General features: G+C 33.8%; 1 protein-coding gene across 3 annotated transcripts in view; it reads left to right on the forward strand.

Moving 5' to 3' along the window:
* Positions 1-12,540, forward strand: part of Oct-TyrR (Octopamine-Tyramine receptor) — a 76,364-nt gene extending 63,824 nt beyond the window's left edge. For all 3 annotated transcript variants that reach the window (XM_066389282.1, XM_066389285.1, XM_066389283.1), the window contains exons 3-6: positions 414-487; positions 4,968-5,590; positions 10,827-11,151; positions 11,877-12,540. In XM_066389282.1, the coding sequence (XP_066245379.1) occupies positions 5,021-5,590; positions 10,827-11,151; positions 11,877-12,340 (1,359 nt within the window). In that variant the 5' untranslated portion in view covers positions 414-487; positions 4,968-5,020 and the 3' untranslated portion in view covers positions 12,341-12,540. The remainder of the gene's footprint in view (positions 1-413; positions 488-4,967; positions 5,591-10,826; positions 11,152-11,876) is intronic.
* The last annotated feature ends 7,847 nt before the right edge of the window (positions 12,541-20,387 follow it).

A 20,387-nucleotide genomic window follows, 5' to 3' on the forward strand; every position in this document is an offset into this window, starting at 1 on the left:
GAATTTGTAATAAAAAGTTGTTTTGCAATCGACAAAAGATTTAGCAGGACCGTAATTAGAAAAAAAATTGTTTTCGAATTAAATGAAATACCAAAAATATTTTTATAAATCTGCATTTGCTCCGTGAAACTGCTGTTTTGATTATGCAACTTTTCTTCTATTTAACTAAGTCTGTACCTACTCGTGTTTACCAGATCTCCATGCTAGATATCCTTACCTTGGGCACACTGTATATGGAAACCCTATTTGCTTTCTTCAAAAAAGGTTAACTTAGGGAAACATAATTTAATTACCCTATTCATTTCTTCTTGTAATTTAAATACGCAGAGAAATGCAACCTTGTAGTTTCCTGCTTGTATAATATATTCTATTCATGATACCTTCATTTTTCAATTTTCTCTCATTATTTGCAGGCCCGGCTTCCTACCAGATGAGACGCCGGAGGCAAACGAGAAAATGTGCATTCTAATTTCTGCGACAGAACAAGGTCAGTACAGGGCCACTTTATTATTTCGTGTCATCTAAAGGGTTAAGAGTCCTTAGCTTTGGAGTTTTTGCGTTCGAAGTTGCAGGAAGTGGCTACTCGAAGTGGTGGAGGAAACGACGGTTATATGAATTCTAGGTCAAAGTAGTATTTGATTGAATTGATTCTTAATATTTTATTTGACCAACTATTTAGTAACTTTATATATGTACAAATAATAAATATGTATACGCATACAAGTATTGCCAATTCAAATCGGAACATAGGAATTGTGCAAGTGGGAGAAGGACCGCATAAGGTTGAGTATGCCTCCGAGAAAGACCAACAACAAAGTAGCCTGAGTCAGTCCGGTCGACGTCTCCACTTTGATGTTCCACTAGATTAGCATTGATTCCATTGCGAAATCATGGCAAAAAACATCAACGTAAATAAATGAAAAAATAATCCAAAACACAATAACTCTGCCAGGTAAGTTCGAAATTCCTTACATGCTTTACCTGCACTGGTTAATTAATTAATTTTTCAATATCGTTTTAAACGATAAACGAATCGTTCCATTTTTGGAAAGATCATAAACAAATATCAGCGAATTCAAATCACCATATTCACCAATGACGTAGCTAAGTTATGCTATAATAAAGAAATGTACAATAATTCATAAATAAGAAGAAATTCGAAACTGATTTAATCCATTACTAAAACTTATAATCGTAAAAGTTCTGAAACGGTAAGAGATCTGGTAACTAAATTCGGACTGACTGCGCCCATTTCGTTGTTGGTCTTTGTCGGAAGCATATTAAATCTTATGCGATTCTTCTCCCACTTGCACAATTTCTATGTTTCGACTTGAACGGGTGATTCCTGTATATACACAAATAATCATTCATAAAATCGAAGAAAAAAAACATTTGGAAATGTTTCAATAGAGGAGCTGAAGAGAAAAGGAAGCAATGTTGTCCTGTTTGATTCGTAAGGCAAAGAAAGTTCGGTATAGTCCCGTTGTAACGAATTGTTTTTCCATTTTTTCTTTTACTCCTTTGCTCTGAATATGATGAATTACTGAATATAACATGAATATATGTACATAAAAATAGTAATAGAGTGAGTACTCTAAGATTGGTTGATCGTAATAAAAATTGAAGTGGAAAGTTGCGTGTTCAATATTAATAATTGTACCATCAAATCTCGAACGAAGTCATTAAATAATAATGCAATAAGCTGATATGAAATTAATTACTTAGGATTATGAGCTGTCAGCATTACCGCGTTGTTTAAAAACTAATCTAATACTATTTGCAATTAATAATTGGATAAATAATTTTCTAATAGTAATTTCATGCTAAAAAAATCATTCAAAATGAAGATCTTCCTCGACGAATTCTTATTTGGAACAGAGTGTTCACAGAGGACAATTCAAAGGCTTCCTAGCTCTCAGAGGTTTCGCTTCCTCAACAACAAATTAATTCAAAGTACATTCTCATACATTCAAGAGCAATCAAACTGGAAAATACTGAAAATCGTTTTTGGAGGATGGCTACCAAGTCAATCCCTCTACCATCATCGTGGCATTAAATTCGTAGCTGTAACCACAATGAAGAGCATAAGGACCTGGAAGGTTTAGTAGGTCCGTCTATAATATAATCCAGGGAAGTTTTACGTCTGGCATTTTATGGATAATAACTTCATACAAACAAACTATTTGACTTAAACTGAGGAAATGCAATCAAATCATATAAGGGAGTTGCATTTGTATTTACATACGTGACGTGTTATTAAATATTTGCTGTGGCTTGACATCTCTCGGACCTTCGAACTCTGCATGTTAAACTCAATTTCTAATATCGCTTGTTCTCATTGACGTGAATATGCACTTTACTCTATACCCATTGAAAGCCTCGTACAACCAAACAATAGTTTTGCTCCGTCAGAAATATGTTTTGAAGTTTAATAAATTGTATTATTCTCGTGTGATATGGCTATCGCGAAAATGGATAATTATTATATTCGGGCAAGTCGCACATGCGGGTATATTTTATTGTTGAAATAATGAAGATCAAGCTGGTGAAGCGGACGTGCATAGTACTGAACAATACATAACTAAACAATACTACGCATTAATCAATGAATAATGAGCTGGTAGAAAGAAAATCTGAAATCCAATAAAAACAGTTAACATGGTGTAGAACATTTGACGATAATATGTAAATATGGTTAAAAAATTGGGAAGAGATTTACTCAGCTTATTCAAAAAACATGGACACTTAGCGTTGCACAATGATTCAGAGCTCTTTAAGTGAAAGGTTCGTGACGAATGTCATGAAAAGAATAAATTTGTCTATTTCGTACATCCGTTAAAGCTACATTTTCCCTGAATTACAGGGACAGTTGTACTTCTATCCGAAAAGTGCATGCCTCTGGTGTCTGCTACTTAACTGTTTGATATTCATATTATTACGATCCGGTCGCTTAACAAATTGGAGTTGCATCTCACTCTCAATTTTATCTAACACTTTAAGTCTTGTTTTATCAGGCAAAGACATGGCATGTTCCCAGAGAAAAAAAACGCGAAATGAGAAACGATAGTAATTTCTAGAAACCTTAAAATTCCTTATTTGTTGAGCCTACACAGGGTGTATTTTTAAAAATTTAGCACCCCCATATTTCTAAAAGTGTAAATTAAAATTAAAAATGCTGAGACACGTCGGTCTTAGAATGGAGGGGGAAGATGAAGAATGAAAAAAGTTCTCACCCTCATCGGCAATATCGCAGGGGTGGCAACCCCTTCGCATTTTTAAATGGGTCAAGTGATAAATCATTTTAAAGGTCTTCACATTCTCTAAACAACCGTACTAATATTTTGTTTTTTCTTATTCACTCGCATTTGAATCGAATTTTTACCGCGTTTTTCAACATGTAATAAACACCATAATAAAATATTTATCATAATATTTGAGTACCCTGTTTCCTCTTTACTTTTAATCTGTACAACGGGCTAACTTGAACTAGGGAACTTCCCTTTTTCACACGTCTGGAAAATTTAAAAAATATTAAAGGTAAATTTTTGTGGCGTACCATGTTGCAAATTATAAAAATGGTTTACACTTGTTTATTTATTGGAAAAAATTGTAACATTTCTATTATCTAAAGTTGTTTTCTTAATCACCTAATACAGGAGGGAACATTGTAAGAGCAGGAAAAGCAATTTGAGACTGTTTCACGGTAGGTAGTGATGTAAAATTACCTCATTGTTTTCTAGCAAGAAAATCCAAGAGGAAAATCGTTCTTACGTTTCTCCTATTTGAAATGAGTGTCATTATTACTTGCCATTGACTTTCGCTATTAGGAATTGGTGTACAATTTGTGTTAACTATTCCAGACTTAGAAAAGGTATTAGTCGGGTCCTTCGAGCCATACTTATAGTATATATAAAAACATAATAAACCAATCTTTTGAATCAAAATCGGACATTTCATATGTAATGACCTAATACATTAACAACGTCCGAGCATATGAAACGTGAATTCTTATAATAAAAATACTTAAAGCACATTGAAATAAAATCAAATGGAGAATTAATAAAAAAAAAGTTCAGGTCGGTAATAAATCTCTGCCGCTTTCATATTTTTCTCATGGCACAAATAAAATTTTTCTGACTTACAAACTGATGGGCCATCCAACCGCGTACAACGGTTAATAAGTAGCTTTGTTGTTTGAAGAAAATTGGAAGCCATGACCGAAAACGTTATTGTTCGCGAAAATACCCAATTTCTCAAATTACTTGAAAGAAACCTCAATCGCAAGTTTAAATTACAAACATTAACATTAACATCAAAATTACTGAAAAATTTAGACATAACGGGCTTTTCAAGAAATTCCAACTTGGAGAACGAAACACTTTTATCCAGATAACGGCAAGGGCTTTCATACGTTTAATAGAGGCATTGAAACTAATGGCGCGAAACTTTGCACTCTCGTTTGCCACACCGGCATCATCCAGGTTTCCCTACAATCTTTCTAATTTTAGTAACTCTATCGTTTCCTTAAATTGCTATTTTTTGTCTTACTCTTTCTACTTCAGCAATCTTTTCCGTTTGAATGACTTAGGAATATTCACTTAGTGGATTAGACAATGTTTGCTTAGATCGTTGGGACTTATGTAATGTAAATTATTATTTCTCACGAATTTGTTGAAAATAAAACCGTTATTTGACACAAAAGTGAAATATGCCTTTGCCAGAAATTCTATGCAAATCCTGGGCATACACCATTGTTTCTCTCTCTTACTTTTTTAATTACATTAAAGATCCAATATTCCTAAAATGCGCTCATCGAAAATTGTGCACTCAAGCCTCAAGGGCCCGTCAATCGGGTGTAATTGATAAACGAACCTCTTTGACCAGCCCCATACTGTTATGAAATTGTCCTAATTGTCCTTTCTGTTTCTTATCGATATCCAGCTCCTAAAATGTGGGGTTTATTTCAGATCGTATTAGAATCTACCTCACTGGCCAACCACCGACTTCACAAAGATGAAAAATGGGCGACTACAGCAACAGATCTTGTGACCAAGAGTACGGTAACTACTCCACCATCTTTGGTACCATCGACACACCAGAATGGGAAGCCGTATTGATCATCCTGACCTTGGGTTTCATCATTCTGCTCACCATAATCGGGAACGTTCTAGTAATTCTCAGTGTGTTTACGTACAAGCCTCTCAGAATAGTGCAAAATTTCTTTATCGTCTCCTTGGCCGTAGCAGACCTAACGGTAGCCATATTAGTGCTACCTTTAAATGTAGTATATTCTGTAGTAGGACAATGGGTGTTCGGGATCCATGTATGCAAGATGTGGCTCACATCGGACGTTTTATGTTGCACTGCGTCGATTTTAAACTTGTGTGCCATAGCATTAGACAGATTTTGGGCAATAACTGACCCTATTAATTATGCTCAAAAGCGAACTTTAAAGCGAGTTTTGATCATGATTGCGGGTGTATGGGTGCTTTCTTTGCTCATCTCATCTCCGCCTCTAATAGGATGGAATGATTGGCCAGACACGGACGTGTTTTTGGAGAAGAAAGTGTGCAGGTTGTCGTCGAGAAAGGTGAGGAAATTGACAATTTTTTTCTCATTTATTAAAGTGCTGTAATTCGCCAGTTCAGCGTAAAAATGAGATACCAAGGTTGGAAATTCTCATAGTAAATGTACAGTTATTGGAAAGATCTATGAAGTAAAAACTATTGATAATATATAAAAACTTAATTTTATGAATAATTTATTAATAATATGTACAATATAAGCTTCACATAATTCTAAAACAAAAATTGCTTATTACACAAAAGTATCAGAGACAACATCGACTACGAAATGAATGTTGTGATTTTAAATCCAAATATTTCAAAAATGAGAATTCCTGGATACTCCGGTAAGGTATACTTTTTTTGCATAAAAGATATTGGTGAATAAAATTTTACTTGCGGATTTACGTATTCAAAGCAAGTATTCACTTTTTTCTGTGTATAGGGTTTCGTAAATCCATCTTGATATTATCCCTAGTAACGAAATCTCCTACAGGACAACCAGAATTATTCAGGGGATGTCGATCCGAAGCCCGCATATTCGAGATCATGCCCCTCCAAGATCTTGTCGCTATTAGTATTTTATGTTTATTATACAGAAAAAAAGTGAATACTTGCTCTGAATATTTAAATTCGCAAATACTTTCTTTTGGTTGACATCAAGTAAATGCATTTAAATTGAAAATATAGGATGAATCGAAAGCAATAGAACACATTTGAAATAAAAGATTGAATGAAATGGTGCATTTTTATTGTAAGCATTTTCTTACCTTAACTGTACTATATGAATATTTACTTAATATGAGAAGTTGACATTCTCAAGTTAATGAAAGAATTATTTGATGCACGGTAAAGCTCCATTTCAATATATTGCATTGTCATATTAGAAATGTAGACAAAATCACAACGAACAAATTAACTTTCTCAATTTAAGCTCTATTGTCTTGCGAATATATGAATCTAGGAATATTCAATATTTAATTCGGTAATGTACTTTTTACTATACCGGGTGTATTTTTAAAAGCATGTCATTTCCCAGATTTCTAGAAATGCTAACTAAAGTTAAAAATTGCTGAAACACGTAAACCTTAGGATTGAGAAGGAAGAGGAAGGATGAAAAAGATCGCACCCTGATCGACAGTATCGTAGGGGTGATAACACCTTCGATTTTTTTTTTATAAGGAACGTCGGTCAAATGACACATCATTTTGAGGGTCTTCAAATTCTCTAAATAATCGTTTGGTTTATATACTATATAGGTATCACCAGTTCAAATGGAAAGATAGAGATTGTGCAACTGGGAGAAAAACCGTATAAAGTTTAATATGCTTTTGACAAATACCAATGAAGTAGGTTGCGAGGCTAGCGGTTAATATGGGCGGAGTCAGTTCAGTGTTACCAGATCTCTCAACGTTTCAAAATTTTTTTTAATATAAATCTAGTGATGGATGAATCCTTTTTTTCCATTTATTTACATTGCTGTTTTTTGCTCTGTTATAAATTAATTAAGAATATAAAACACCGAGTAGTTATTGCTTAGAATTGTTTTTTATATTTTTATGATTAACTCGTACTTATAATAATTATTACAAATTATTTATTTTAACTGAATAAGATCTGATTAATATTTAGTTATGAAATTATTCGGTTCAGTGTAAATAATTCATTTTTCAGTTCTAATGGTAATGAAAAGATAGAAGCCAATACTGAATATTGCTGACGGCGCGATTCCTGCAACTTAAGGTTTATATATAATTCGGCTTAAGCTCCTGCGTGACTACAGACGAGTATCATTTATTGTGTGTAATATCCAGATATTTTAAAATATTTCCATCGTCGCGAAGGTAGTGAATTCGCCACTAACCTGAACATCCAATCTAAGTGGGGACGTCCGACGGATTGACTCAGCCCACGTTAACCGCTAGCTTCGCAACCCACTTCGTCGGTTTTTGTCGAAAGCATATTAAACTTTATGCGATCCTTCTCCCACTTGCACAAACTCTATGTTTCCACTTGAACTGGTAACACCTATGAGTATAGAGTTCATGGTGACAGAGAAAAATTCTTTTTTAACATATAAGATGTGGGTAAAGTTTCACCCAAGCAATTAGAGACTCCCTGTATTCATTATGTCATACATATCGAGAGGATCCTTGCTCTATTTTTTGCTTAGAACGTCCATACCTTGTGCGATAAACCAAAATTAAAATTCCCAGATAGTAACAAAACCGCGAAATTGTGACATATAATGAAAAGTTGCTTAGCTCAATTTTATTGTGATCAACGGTTTCCCAGTTTTTTCTGCTAAACGTCCTAGCACTAATAACAATTCCAAGATGCAGCCCTCAAATCCCAAAAACGTCTCTCCAGCCATGAATAATGGATAATTCCCTCGACGTAGAGAGAATGCTAATCTTTAAATTATTGCCGATTGTCAATTTAAATTACTTTTTCAATGCCCGGTTCTGTTTTACTTGTGTTGCCTCAAATTCGAGATAAATTACTCCGGAGAAGGAATAACCAATACCATCCGGATTTACAATTCAAATTTCAGCACATAGTGCTGCTGGAAACGCGGACAAGCACAGAGACTGTTAATGTGACAAATTTAGTAAATATTTGCAGGATTTTCTGATTAAATAGTTTGTTGATGGTTTGCGCTATCGTGTTACTATGCAACGTTGCTGTAATGTAAATTTAAATTAAGACAAAAATTATGCGGAAAAATTTTAGCCGTAATCTCATGCCAGCGTTGGTAAGGGAAATGAACAAAATCATTTTTTTTTGCAGGGACACTTGAGGAAACGGTGATTTTCTACCCAATCATGTCAATTTAGTACCGTATAAATTATTGTCGAGATTCATAAAAGACTTATATACATTTTATCAGAAGCAGCATGTCCTCAGACTTAGCTAGATATTTGCTTGCTTGCCAAAATCTTTATTTTTGGTATCGAGACCTGTTCGCATCAAAATCACAAAAGCGCCGTTCAAGTGATTTTGGTACAACTTAAGTGGTACCAGAAAAATATTACGGAACAGGGGAAAAAATATCTACAATAGAATATACATATTAATGCTCGACGAGTAGTTGCACAACAATTCTATAAATAATACTCTAAAAACGGTTAATAGTTACGAAGTTACTTTTAAACGATGGATCGCAAGTTGCAAATATATATGACGAGGAAATTTATCCTATCTTTTTGTCCATTCCATCGGCACGTTTTGTTAGGACCTGTGTAGATGGATATATGAATCCCAAGTCTACGTGCCAACGTCCTAGAGCGTTGTTCTTATTATTCTGTCGCTTATGTCTAGGTTCAAGTTTAAATATGGGAACAGACACCCTCTTTTAGCTAGCTCCACTCGTCTCGAAAGTGGTTTGTTGCTCGCTTTGTCTCGTCATTCACTTCTTTTTCTCGACATTGTTTTAACATATACATATGTATAGCATTGTTCGATATCAATACACTTTAACTATAGTTAGAAACTTCATTGTTATTTTTACACGAAACAGTATCTCTGAGACTGTGATCTCAAATTGGTCCGAACGTGAGTATCGACAAACACTTCATTTTGTCTCTTTGAAACACGGTCATTTCGAATCTGAACTACATCACATTCTACGATCAAAACTGTTCTTTCCGGAGATACAGGGTGTCAAATTTTTATTATTTTTATAGGGAGTTGTTTAACTTGGGAATTAAGTTTCTGTATTTTGTACAATTGGTTTAAAAAACGATCTTATTTCACTAAAGAATTAATATACAGCGATCAAACTTGCAGTATAATTGCTCAGAAAATTATAGAGAAGAATGATATATTTTTATTAGTTAAGGGGGTTTAATGTTGTCCTTTATGGCTGGATCCTAATGGGCTCCACTTGTCCACGGCGCCAGATGTCCTTACGTAGGATAATATATGAGAGAAGAGAAAAATGAGATGAAGTATAGATGACCGCACGATGATGCAGATGGTTCCATAATTCAGGTTAGTTCGATAAGGTAGATTCCAAAGTGGTTCGCCATACTTTTTTTTTATAATAACATTTAAAAATCCACCGAAATAAAGGTTTAAAATTATAATTGTAAACTTGTTTAGGTTTAAATTTTCCATGAAAATTCTGCCGCCGCCATCCCAGACCTTTGCTTATAATGATCATTTTCATATTGAAAATAAGTGGTTTTCACATAAATCCCTAATAACCTCACGATAGTATGTATTGTTAATTCGATGGTTAATTTTATTTTGCAGAGTTATGTGGATAACAAATCTTGAAAAATTTTGAGTATTGAAAAACTCATTCTGGAAGTGAACGTTTGTCCTTATAGTACCAGCTAAATACTGTAATACTCCTTAAAATTACAGTCCTAAAAATCCTCAAGAAACTATCAAACCCAATTTTTCTTACGGAAAGAACATTTTTCTACACTAATGAATTTTTTTTTATACTGTAGTCATACTAAAGTTGGAGAATGGAACCATTCAAACCCAATATTGCATCTAAGCGATTCATTTTATGTTCAATTAAAGAAATTATTTTTATGTTATCAAACATATTATGAATTTTGCTCTCTAATGTTTCTGCAAAGGATTTTTATTTTTTAATTTAATTTAGTATGTAATTCGTATTATTTAAAAGGTCTTCAATTTTTTCCTCATAAGTAAAACAGTATATTATGAGTATACCGTTATCTCTGCCTGGTGAAAGGATTTCAATATTATTATTTTTACTCTAAAAATTGAGTATCTTTTGTTCGAAGGGGGTTTAAATTTTCTTGAATTTTAAAAGGTTTATCTAAAATTAGTTTTGACCTAATTCTAAGCTCTTGTTGATGGTCCTGTGATAAGCTTAGGAACACAGTTGGGAGTGACAGAGTAATTTAATCCTTTAGAAAAAACAAAAATTTCACTGCCATATAGGGTTTTCGTTTGACACATTTATTACTGTCTTTGCAGCTACATTGTCATTATTATTACTCAATGTTCGGTTTTTCGATTTTACGTTTTTCTTGAATTAAGCTGTAAAATTTATTTAAATCAATATGTTTTTGTTTATTATGTGTAATTGTTTTAACTAGAACCCCATACGTGATTAAAATCATTTATATTAATTTTCATTGTAAATTATTTTCAACTCAATTAATATAATTTTTTCTCCTGAATTTTTCCAACTTTCGCAGGTTGAAAAGTCACATAAGAATTTAGAAAAATGGTTTTATTACTATGTCGAGATTTCATATAGATATTTTGTTTCAGGGTTACGTCATCTACTCATCATCTGGGTCCTTCTACATCCCTCTAATCATTATGACAATAGTCTATATCCAAATTTTCATTGCCACTAGACGAAGACTACGTGAGCGTGCCAAGGCATCGAAAATCAACGCAATTTCAAAAAACCAATCTAAGAAGAAGATTGATATCGACAAAGATAGCGTCAGTAGTGGTGAAACTAATCACAACGAACAACGTAGTGAGATCAATTGCAAGAAGAAGAAAAAGAAGGGAAAAATAGATGATAATGAAGAGACGGGCCAATTGAAGCCAATATTAGTGCGAGAGGATTCAATTACTGATGCCGGTAAGTAATTTTCGCTATATTGATAATTATTTATTAGACGACGGTCCATTAAAAGTTACCTAAAGGGAACTTAATCTTCATAAAACAGTACTAAGCATTCATGTGAAGGTACAAACCCGTCTTCACTGAACTAACAGCATTGAGCCATGCTTCCAGAGATTCCTCGATACAGATACTGTACTTCTAACATTAATAACTGTATCTCTATGGACAAGAAATATCTCAAAATTAGTAGAGACTTTGTACATACTTACATCTCCGCTTCGACGACATATTTTAATTATTAGAAGTATACTTCAATAAAGCTGACACTGAATGTTGCTTATGTGTGGATAAGGAAATCGAGTTACTTTAAACTTTAACTGTTAACTATAAATTTAAATGAGTCATGTGACATGTTTGCAATTGTATACGTTACACAACGACATGAAAAATCCTTATTTGGCATTTCCATTACATTGGCCACATTCAGCAGATATAATAGTTCTGTAGATGTAAATTGTTTAAAATTGGCGACAAAATTCATTTAAATATGTTTAAAGAGTAGCACGCCATTCAGAGAAAATCCCAACAGTTGTGCAACTGTTAATTTTTCTAAATGCGATTATTGTGAATGTTGCGATAATCCTTATTAAATCACTGCTTTATTAAGATTATTTATTACTGTACAGTAAATTTTAAGATGAAATAAAATTAAATTCTAAAGTATGTCTCTTTTATTTCAGGTGAAAACTCTTCCAACTCTCATAAAAGTGGAGAAAACTCCAAAGTTCCCAACATAGTTGTTAACAACTCCAAAAACTCAACCCCCTGCACAGCTGTTACAGTTATCAACTCCAAAAGCAAAAACCCCGGATCCAAAGTGGTAGTAATTGAAGCACCTAAGAAGATGGGAGGTATTTACCAGTTCATTGAGGAGAAACAACGAATAAGTCTCTCCAAAGAGCGGAGAGCCGCCAGAACTCTAGGAATAATAATGGGAGTTTTTGTTGTATGTTGGCTTCCCTTCTTTATGATGTACGTTATAGTGCCCTTCTGCGAATGGTGTTGCCCTTCTAGGAGACTGATTAATTTTATTACGTGGCTGGGATATATTAATTCTGTGCTAAACCCCATTATTTACACTATTTTTAATATGGACTTCAGGAGGGCATTTAGACGGTTGTTAGGTTTACCAGGGACGAGCTAAAAAAATTGTGAGTGTTGATAATTAAGTATGGAAAATAGGTAGGTTAACCGATTAGCACTTTTGAAAGAATATGCGTGGTTAAAGAGTGTTTCATTGCAGCCCCTAAAAATTTGCTTGTAGTAATCAGTACTCTATAAGGGGCCATGATATTCGGCCACCCTCATTGTTAGCCTTAACGTATGTAATGAATATTTCGAGACAATATTCAACGGACTTGAACATGTTTAAAAACAAATTGATTTCAAAACTGATTGATGAAGATGCAGTTTAGTTCAAACTTATCTCACAAAAATTTCAACGAAGATAACATCAATTTTGTAACGTCTAATGCTAATTAACTCTTTGCTAAGATGTATTCAGGTAATTGGGGATTTTAAATAATAGGCACACTTCTCGATAATTTCTTGCCTCCTGTCCGGGACCGTGGAATCCTTTTCTTGAATTTCTGAATCACGCATTCCACGGCACGTAGCACGCAAAACTGTTTATTCGCACTTTTTACGGGCATACACTACATATTTCATTGATCTTTCCGTTTTGACGCAGCTGGTCTTCAGTATGAGCTTCCCAAGCCTTGTTATATACAGGGTGTTCCCTAAACCTAGAACGCAAATTTGAGGGGATGTTCCTTTGATTATTCCGTACATAAGTTTATAGGAGCTTTTATGTTGATCCAAGACATGTGCACTTAAATTTGCGCCTTATATTTAAAGAACACTCTGTATACTCCAAAAATTAGTGAAATTCAAGAATTCTTGAGGCATATTTGAGGAGTGAATTTTTTGTACATATGAGATGTTCTGCTGTTCTAACCAGTCTCTTATGGTTTTCGCGTGGTGGCAAGGAGCTAAGCTAGGTCAAAAGATAATTTCATCATTAGTATGAGGCCGATTGATGAAGTTAACTAATTTTGACAGGCAATATCTTGCCATTATGCCAATATCACAAGAGACTGGTTAGAACAGCATAAGATGTCATAATTAAGGTACGTTAATAACGTAACGTTAAAAACGTTAATCCTCCCAATACGCTACAGGCACGACCCCTGGAAAATTTTTTGGCTCTATTGAGTCACAGAGTATATGGCCAGGGATGGGGCATACCGAAGAAGTGATATAACAATATGACAGCTGCTCAATGAAATTCAAATTGCTTCCGTTCGGTCACATAAAGCCAGCTAGAATTGACCTGTATCAATCATTTTACTTAGGCTCATGAGCTCATGTTCATGTACGATTAAAATGTCAAACCAGTTTTAAAATAAACTCATCGCCAAAATATACAGTACATCTTACGACGCTAATGATATGTTTTGCCGGCATCTACGTTTATAGTATACAAAGAACAAAGTAAACATAATGGGATCAGTTGCAGTACTGCATGTTTACTGCTACGGTTAGACCGAGCTCTTCAATATTGCAATCTTACTTTATTAAAAAAAAATTAATACATACGATTGTTGATATCGTATTTGCAAAGTTTTCTTTAAATTTATAGAATCATATTTTCTTCATTTGCTATCGAAATTTTGGAATAATTTTATATTCCGCATATTGTTAGAATAGCAAATAAAAATATGGAATGAAATATGAACATTTTAATAAGTCGGCAACATTTCTGAATTCGGCCTGGCCCTAGCATCCTAACTACACCTCAACCGAGAACTGATGTTGGTAATGGAAATGGTGAATTGTAAATGGATTGTGAATGAAACTTTATGTTCATGGAAAAAGTTGTTGACTCTCTAACTGCAGTGTTGTATGTACTCTAGTATGAAGGTTCTTTGTTAATTTATTTGTGCTCTTTACAGCATCTTCTGCGAAAATTCTAATGATGTTTTCCTCACCGTGAAAGTGAATAGGTACATGGGAAGATTATTTCTAGGAAAAAAAAACATTTTTCCACTTTTATTTTAGTAACAAAAGAATATAATAACGAAAGATCAATTTTCAATTTATTGGCTTTCCAAATCGCTGCATTTTATAACGCCGTTCTTTCGAAATATGACCCGGCAGTCGTCAGATATTCTTTACGTCTCAACAGACATGCATATTTTGGGTTAGTTCCAGTCAATTAAATTGCCTGATAACGTGTAACTTATCTTAATACGAATATATTTATGGTTACCGTTTGACGGAAATGACATGAAATGACTGGCATGAGTCAATTCTGCTTCGATTAATATCAAATGCGTTCACAAAACTATATGTAAAAGTTAGATGCAGTTTTATTACCATATTGGAGACGTAGAAGGTACCTTCCAGACCTTTAACATAAACGGTGCCTTTTTGGTTTTTCCACTGTGTTAGTTTCCTTTTTGTGGTATTCTGCATTGACATTTGACATTGTGGTGACAATTGACGGTGACAATCCGGTGTCACATATCAGACACTTATAAGGAAAACTAAGCATGTTGGCGTTTTCTTGAATGATATAAAGCGTCAAAAAAACTTTTAAAAAAAGTTCTAAACGGCATATGAAACAACTCCAAAAACTGCCACATTCAACTAACTTAAACAACTTCATAACCCTTACATTCCGAAAATATCAATAAATTCACATGAAATTTAGAACATACAGTATAGATTATCTCATACAATTTTAATTAAAAATTAAAAACCGAGAAGTTAATTAAAAAATTAAAGTCGTGACACCTAATAGACCAAACTAAAGAAAGGTGTTCATAGAATCTATTTTACTACGTTCATATTTTCATATTAATCCACCCAGTAAAACTTAAAAGTATTATAAATAGTAATAGAAATATGTCACTCTGCAGTAGAGTTTTGTAAATGAAGTAGCAGTTTTCTAACTTCAAGAGTTACTCACTATGCAGAGTGGTCTTCGAGGAATTACAGCGATGGATTGTGGAAAAATCATACATTAGAAAAATAGGAAAATTTTCCAATATATGAGTCAATGCGGACAACACATTTAAAATATTTTCAAAATGGCGACAATTCCAGTTATACCGAAAGTAGCTGTTAACTTGCTTAGTTTTAACGAAATGCCCTACATATCATTGAATTTTTGCATTCACCTTCAAATTCTACGAATATTTAGGTGAACATACCTTATGCTGATTTTCCACTGTTTTCAATTAAGGACGTTTACAATACGGAACTCAGTTTGACGTGTGTCAATTTTTTTTTACATTTTTAATACCTGGTAAACTCGATATTTAGATTCGCTTAGGTAACCTAAAATAGAAAGGAAAAATCGCCGGATGTAATTCTCGAAGATCGCTCCATGCAGGGGCTTCATATTAACAAATAGTAGATAGTACCACTTCTAAAACACTCTTTAGCCGCAGCCGAGTGATATTGTATACAATAAATGTACCTAAATAATATGTCAAAATCGTTACCCTCATTCGATAGAATCAATAGTTGTGCAACTCCAGGAATTTCTGCTAAGTGATTGATTACTGAGTGAGTGAGGCACTTCAAATATATTTAAATGAGTGCTCACGTCATTTTATTCGATTTTAAGTGGTTACCCAACAGTTGCACAGCTCTTACCTCTGCCTGAATGCAGCCATTGGTAATTTGGCATAGAAATTCTTAGGTCTAACGTGTAGGTTTCTGGTTAGGTAACTAAACTTAAATTTTAGTAATAAGCCTTTCATATTTAAGTATCTCGATAGCATTTAGAAATGGATTCGCATTATTGTGCTTTTAACAATTTCTCGACAAAGTATGTTTTAAAGGAGCAAAACGAACAAGAATTAGCCAATTTATCAAAGCTGACGCTGCATTTCTCATTGTTGACCTCGTTATGCGCCTTTTTTAATTCCGAAAAGAAATTTCAGGTCGCAAGGGTGCTGAAAGTTGCAAGTGGACGCCTAAAACAATATTCCAGCTCAACAGATAAATTGGCAAAAAGCACAGTCAGCTTTTATGAAGATATAATGGATGATGTATTGTAGAAACTTTGTTCTCCGTAAAAAGTTTCCTCCTTGGAGAAAACTACAGTTTCCATTAAAGTAACGGTTCAATCTACTTACAAGTGATGCATTGTAAAGCAATGTTTTTATAGGGGATAGATTAATTATTTTTAGATAAAGGCTGGCTATTTGAGGCAATGATAAAATGTACCAATCCGCTGGCAACTTCTCCGATATATCCCGTTTTATGTTAGAGACTGATTTGTATATATTATCTTAGTATTTAAGTATGTACATATTTGACAAAATGCATAGGTGTTCAAGTAAATTTTAAGAAATGGTCAGATACCAGTCCAGAAAAAATGAGCCCTGTTTTCTGGATCGATATCCGAAGAATCGGTTTTGCCATGGCAATTTATGTAAGTTTTTGAATGAGATTACTCTTGCATGTATAGTAACAGCAGTGAAAGTGAATTTGAGAAAAGTCGTAGAGTGATGTGGATATATACCCTTTATTTCACTATAGTTAATAGTTTTTTGACGCGTCCGTTCGTATAAAAATATTTGGCAAATAACCAATTTAAAATGTTTATGATGTCTATTGTTTACCATTCGGGTCAACCGCCTGTTTAAACCATTGATTTAACTCTTTTAATATGAAGATTTATGAAAATGTAGAAGTTTGCGTCAAGGCATTTCTCGGGATTATTTATTCTCAAGCTGTCTCTGGCGTCGACGAATCAACGATTAACCGATCGAAGAAAAGTGATACTGATTAAAATAATACGAAAAAATTCATATTCATATTTTTTCAAGTTTACGGTTTTTGAGAAATTTAAAGTCATATTTTCAGAATATTTTTCCATATGTCATATTTTATTCCACGTAGTAATTCAAACAGAAAATCGAAATTTTGAAGCGGGGGTGTATTTCGAAAAAAGGCGTTCTTACCAAGAAAGCGTGAGAGATGTGTTATGCCTGACACTAAAAACTAATTGAAGTGTTCATATACAGGGTCTCTCAGGATCAAAGGTAAATATTCTAAATATGTGTTCAGGATGTTAAAATAGGATAATTAACTATGTTCGCCAGTTGTCTAAAAAATTCTCTATAAACGCATATCACTTGGACATATCTTTGTGACTAAAAGTAGAGAGCATATCAGAATTTTTATTTTCTTATTTTTGCCTTCTAAATATATTATATATTTAAAATGTACCTTTTTGCCCCGAAAAACTAATCCTGTATAATTTGTTACAATCAATTGTTAAATTTCTTTATGTGACTAATGTAAACACGAATTTAGAAACATAGTAAAATAGCAGAATAGGTTTTAGAAATGAAAAAAATTTACTATTTAAATTACAACCTCATTTTGTAACTATTAACAGCTATTTAAAGGACAGCTTTACACAACGCTTTTTTGAAAAATCCCCCCCTTCAAAACCCGTAATCTCATATATAATAATACATTTAATGGTATTTATAAAATTTGTTAGTTCATAATGGAACCTCATTAAAAAAATAGATTCTCTTAATAACCCTTAATATACATATTCTTTATGGAAGGTGGTCCACTTTTTTAGCAGACTAAAATACTGCGTCGAAAAAAAGTATTAGTCTGCCGTTGTATGAGCTATAGCCCAAAATCGCTTCATTACTGACATACAAAGTGTTAAACTTTCAGAATGTTTAAAGATTTTATAAGAATAATTGTTGCAGTTTTTGAAATATTAAGTTTTTTTAATTTCATACAAACATTACTCATTACAATCTGCACACTTATATTCAACAACGCGGAATTCTAGTCAAATCAATCGAGGAATCGCATGTATTTAATCATTAATCGCACTTACGCAAATAATTCAAAATCAATGCCAGAGATGAACAAGAAATGCAAGTGCTAATAAGGGTTCTAAATGCAACACAGAATAGAAATATAATGGTATGGATCATCAGTGGCACACCACAGAAAAGTTTAAATGAATAAAAAGGGGCTTCACCATGGGAAGAACCCTGTATATTGTGTAGACTGTAGACTGTAGATGAGGAACAATTTTACATTTACTGTTTTCATAAGTGATAGGAAAGTAACTGTTAAGGACGCTGCTCTGATTGGAAGTGTAATTTAACGTAGAACACAATTTGTAGTATGTTATAGACAACATTAGAGTTATATAAACAACATATAGTTAATTCTTGTACAACTAAGAATTATATTGTTGGAAGGAATGTAAATTTTTATTGTAACTGCAAAAATAAGAGAAATAAATGTTTAACTGTTTAAAGACGTTTTTTTTTCAGAACTTTTCTATTTGTAAAATGATTTTCAGTTCAACGCTTCTGATGTACAAGATGGAACATATCATCATGAAGATATTTGAGGAGATGATATTATACTGAAACATAGTAAAAAATGCTAATGTGTTATATGTGTGTGTAATGTTCCCTGAAATATATGTCCATGATGATATGTTACACCGTGTAGACAGATCTTAATTGAAGGTTTATATGATTAATTGCCATTTTCCCGGACAATTGAAAAGGACTTACCCAAATTGTAGGTTCAAATGAGTTTCTAATTGCGAACGACACTACTATACGCTATTAGCAGGAAAGTAGGTTTCTTAGATGAGTAATTTTGATTAAAAAAACTTTAGGCCATAAAGATTGCCGAAACCGATTATGAGGACGTCAAAATAATTTACGACTTCTAACAAAAAACGTCGCCTGATAAGCGAATCCCCGAATCCTCCTAAAGGACGGTTTACTAATATAAACCATTCGAGCAGTGGAGGGATTGTCCCTCTTTTTTATCAATCTCTCATATGTCGTGTCTCACCGTAAGGATTACATGCACGACATCGACTCGGCACGGTCAAGTCGGCACAATCGCCCGAAATAGAAAGTATCACGCTTTGATTCGACATTTTCGGCATATGTAGGTTGTTTTTAGCCCTAGTTCTTGGCAACTAGCAGCCACATAATACCAACAACCAAACAGTTATAATTTATCATAGTCACAACATTTATATCGTCATATTTCGTAATGCTTGGGAGTTCGTCTGATTCTGATAAAAACATCAAAATAGCAATAATCAAAGTTTTTTCGGGTTTATGAAATCAACCGGAAGAGTCCTACTTTCTTACATACTTTCAATTAAGAGTTCGTCCGATATTGTATTAATTTGAAATATTATCAGCAAAGCTGCTGTTGGCAGTAATTTACGTTGGAAACATGGTAGAAGATAATTCACAGGCATGGGAGCTTTAGGCAGGTTTGCTCTTGCAACTATTCTAGCCGTAGCCGCACCGATCGTTCTTTGCTGATCCGGTGCACAGCATCGCATTCAATTACATGCATGACAAACATGCCGATTATTCCAAGCCTAGATGACCGTCTCGAGCCGATTTCAGTTTAGTTTTAGTTGTTCAAAAACCTTAAGGAATTACACATATTCGTGCCTGTTTTGCTGTCTAGTGTTCTTAGGCGACAGGAAAAAGATGCTACTTGCCTAAAATGTCTCATTATATTGAGAAGCAGGATATCTTCTCTTTGAACACCTGCTCTAATGTATTTTTGCTTTATAGTGGTTTGATTAAATATTGTTCGCTAAAATGTGTAATGGGCCTATTCTAATTTGCTTTTACCCACGCAGTTGCCCAACCATGAAGACTAAAGTCCTGCTGATGATCTCAAAAGAGCGAAACTGTAGTACAGGGTTTCGGCCTAAATAACCGAAGGCATGATTTTCATACAGCTGTCTGAAACGTCGGAAACATTATTTCTTCTACTGATACCAACTGCTGAAAATCATATGCCTCGTAAATATTTTTAATATTTGCAGGTAGCTAATTTTGCCTTAGATCTTGCTATGCGAAAGTCAGTCGAAGTGGTTGGCCCGCAGCGCACAGACAGCACCGATAATGCTATCTGGTAGAGCATAAATAAAAAGAATCGCACAGAATCATAGTAAATAATGGTAAAAATAGTTATTGATTATACAAGGCGAAAAAGTAGGAAATTTATTGCTGCAGCGATATTAATTTATTCTCCAACAAGTGGTTCCGCATCAAATAGTGGTTTGTTGAACCGGATTTACGCAGTCTGTCGTAGCCCTACAGCAGTCCAGACTTGAAAATCATTGAAAATATTTGGCA

Source organism: Euwallacea similis, chromosome 4 (genome assembly GCF_039881205.1).
Source record: "Euwallacea similis isolate ESF13 chromosome 4, ESF131.1, whole genome shotgun sequence".
Classification (NCBI taxonomy): Eukaryota; Metazoa; Arthropoda; class Insecta; order Coleoptera; family Curculionidae; genus Euwallacea; species Euwallacea similis.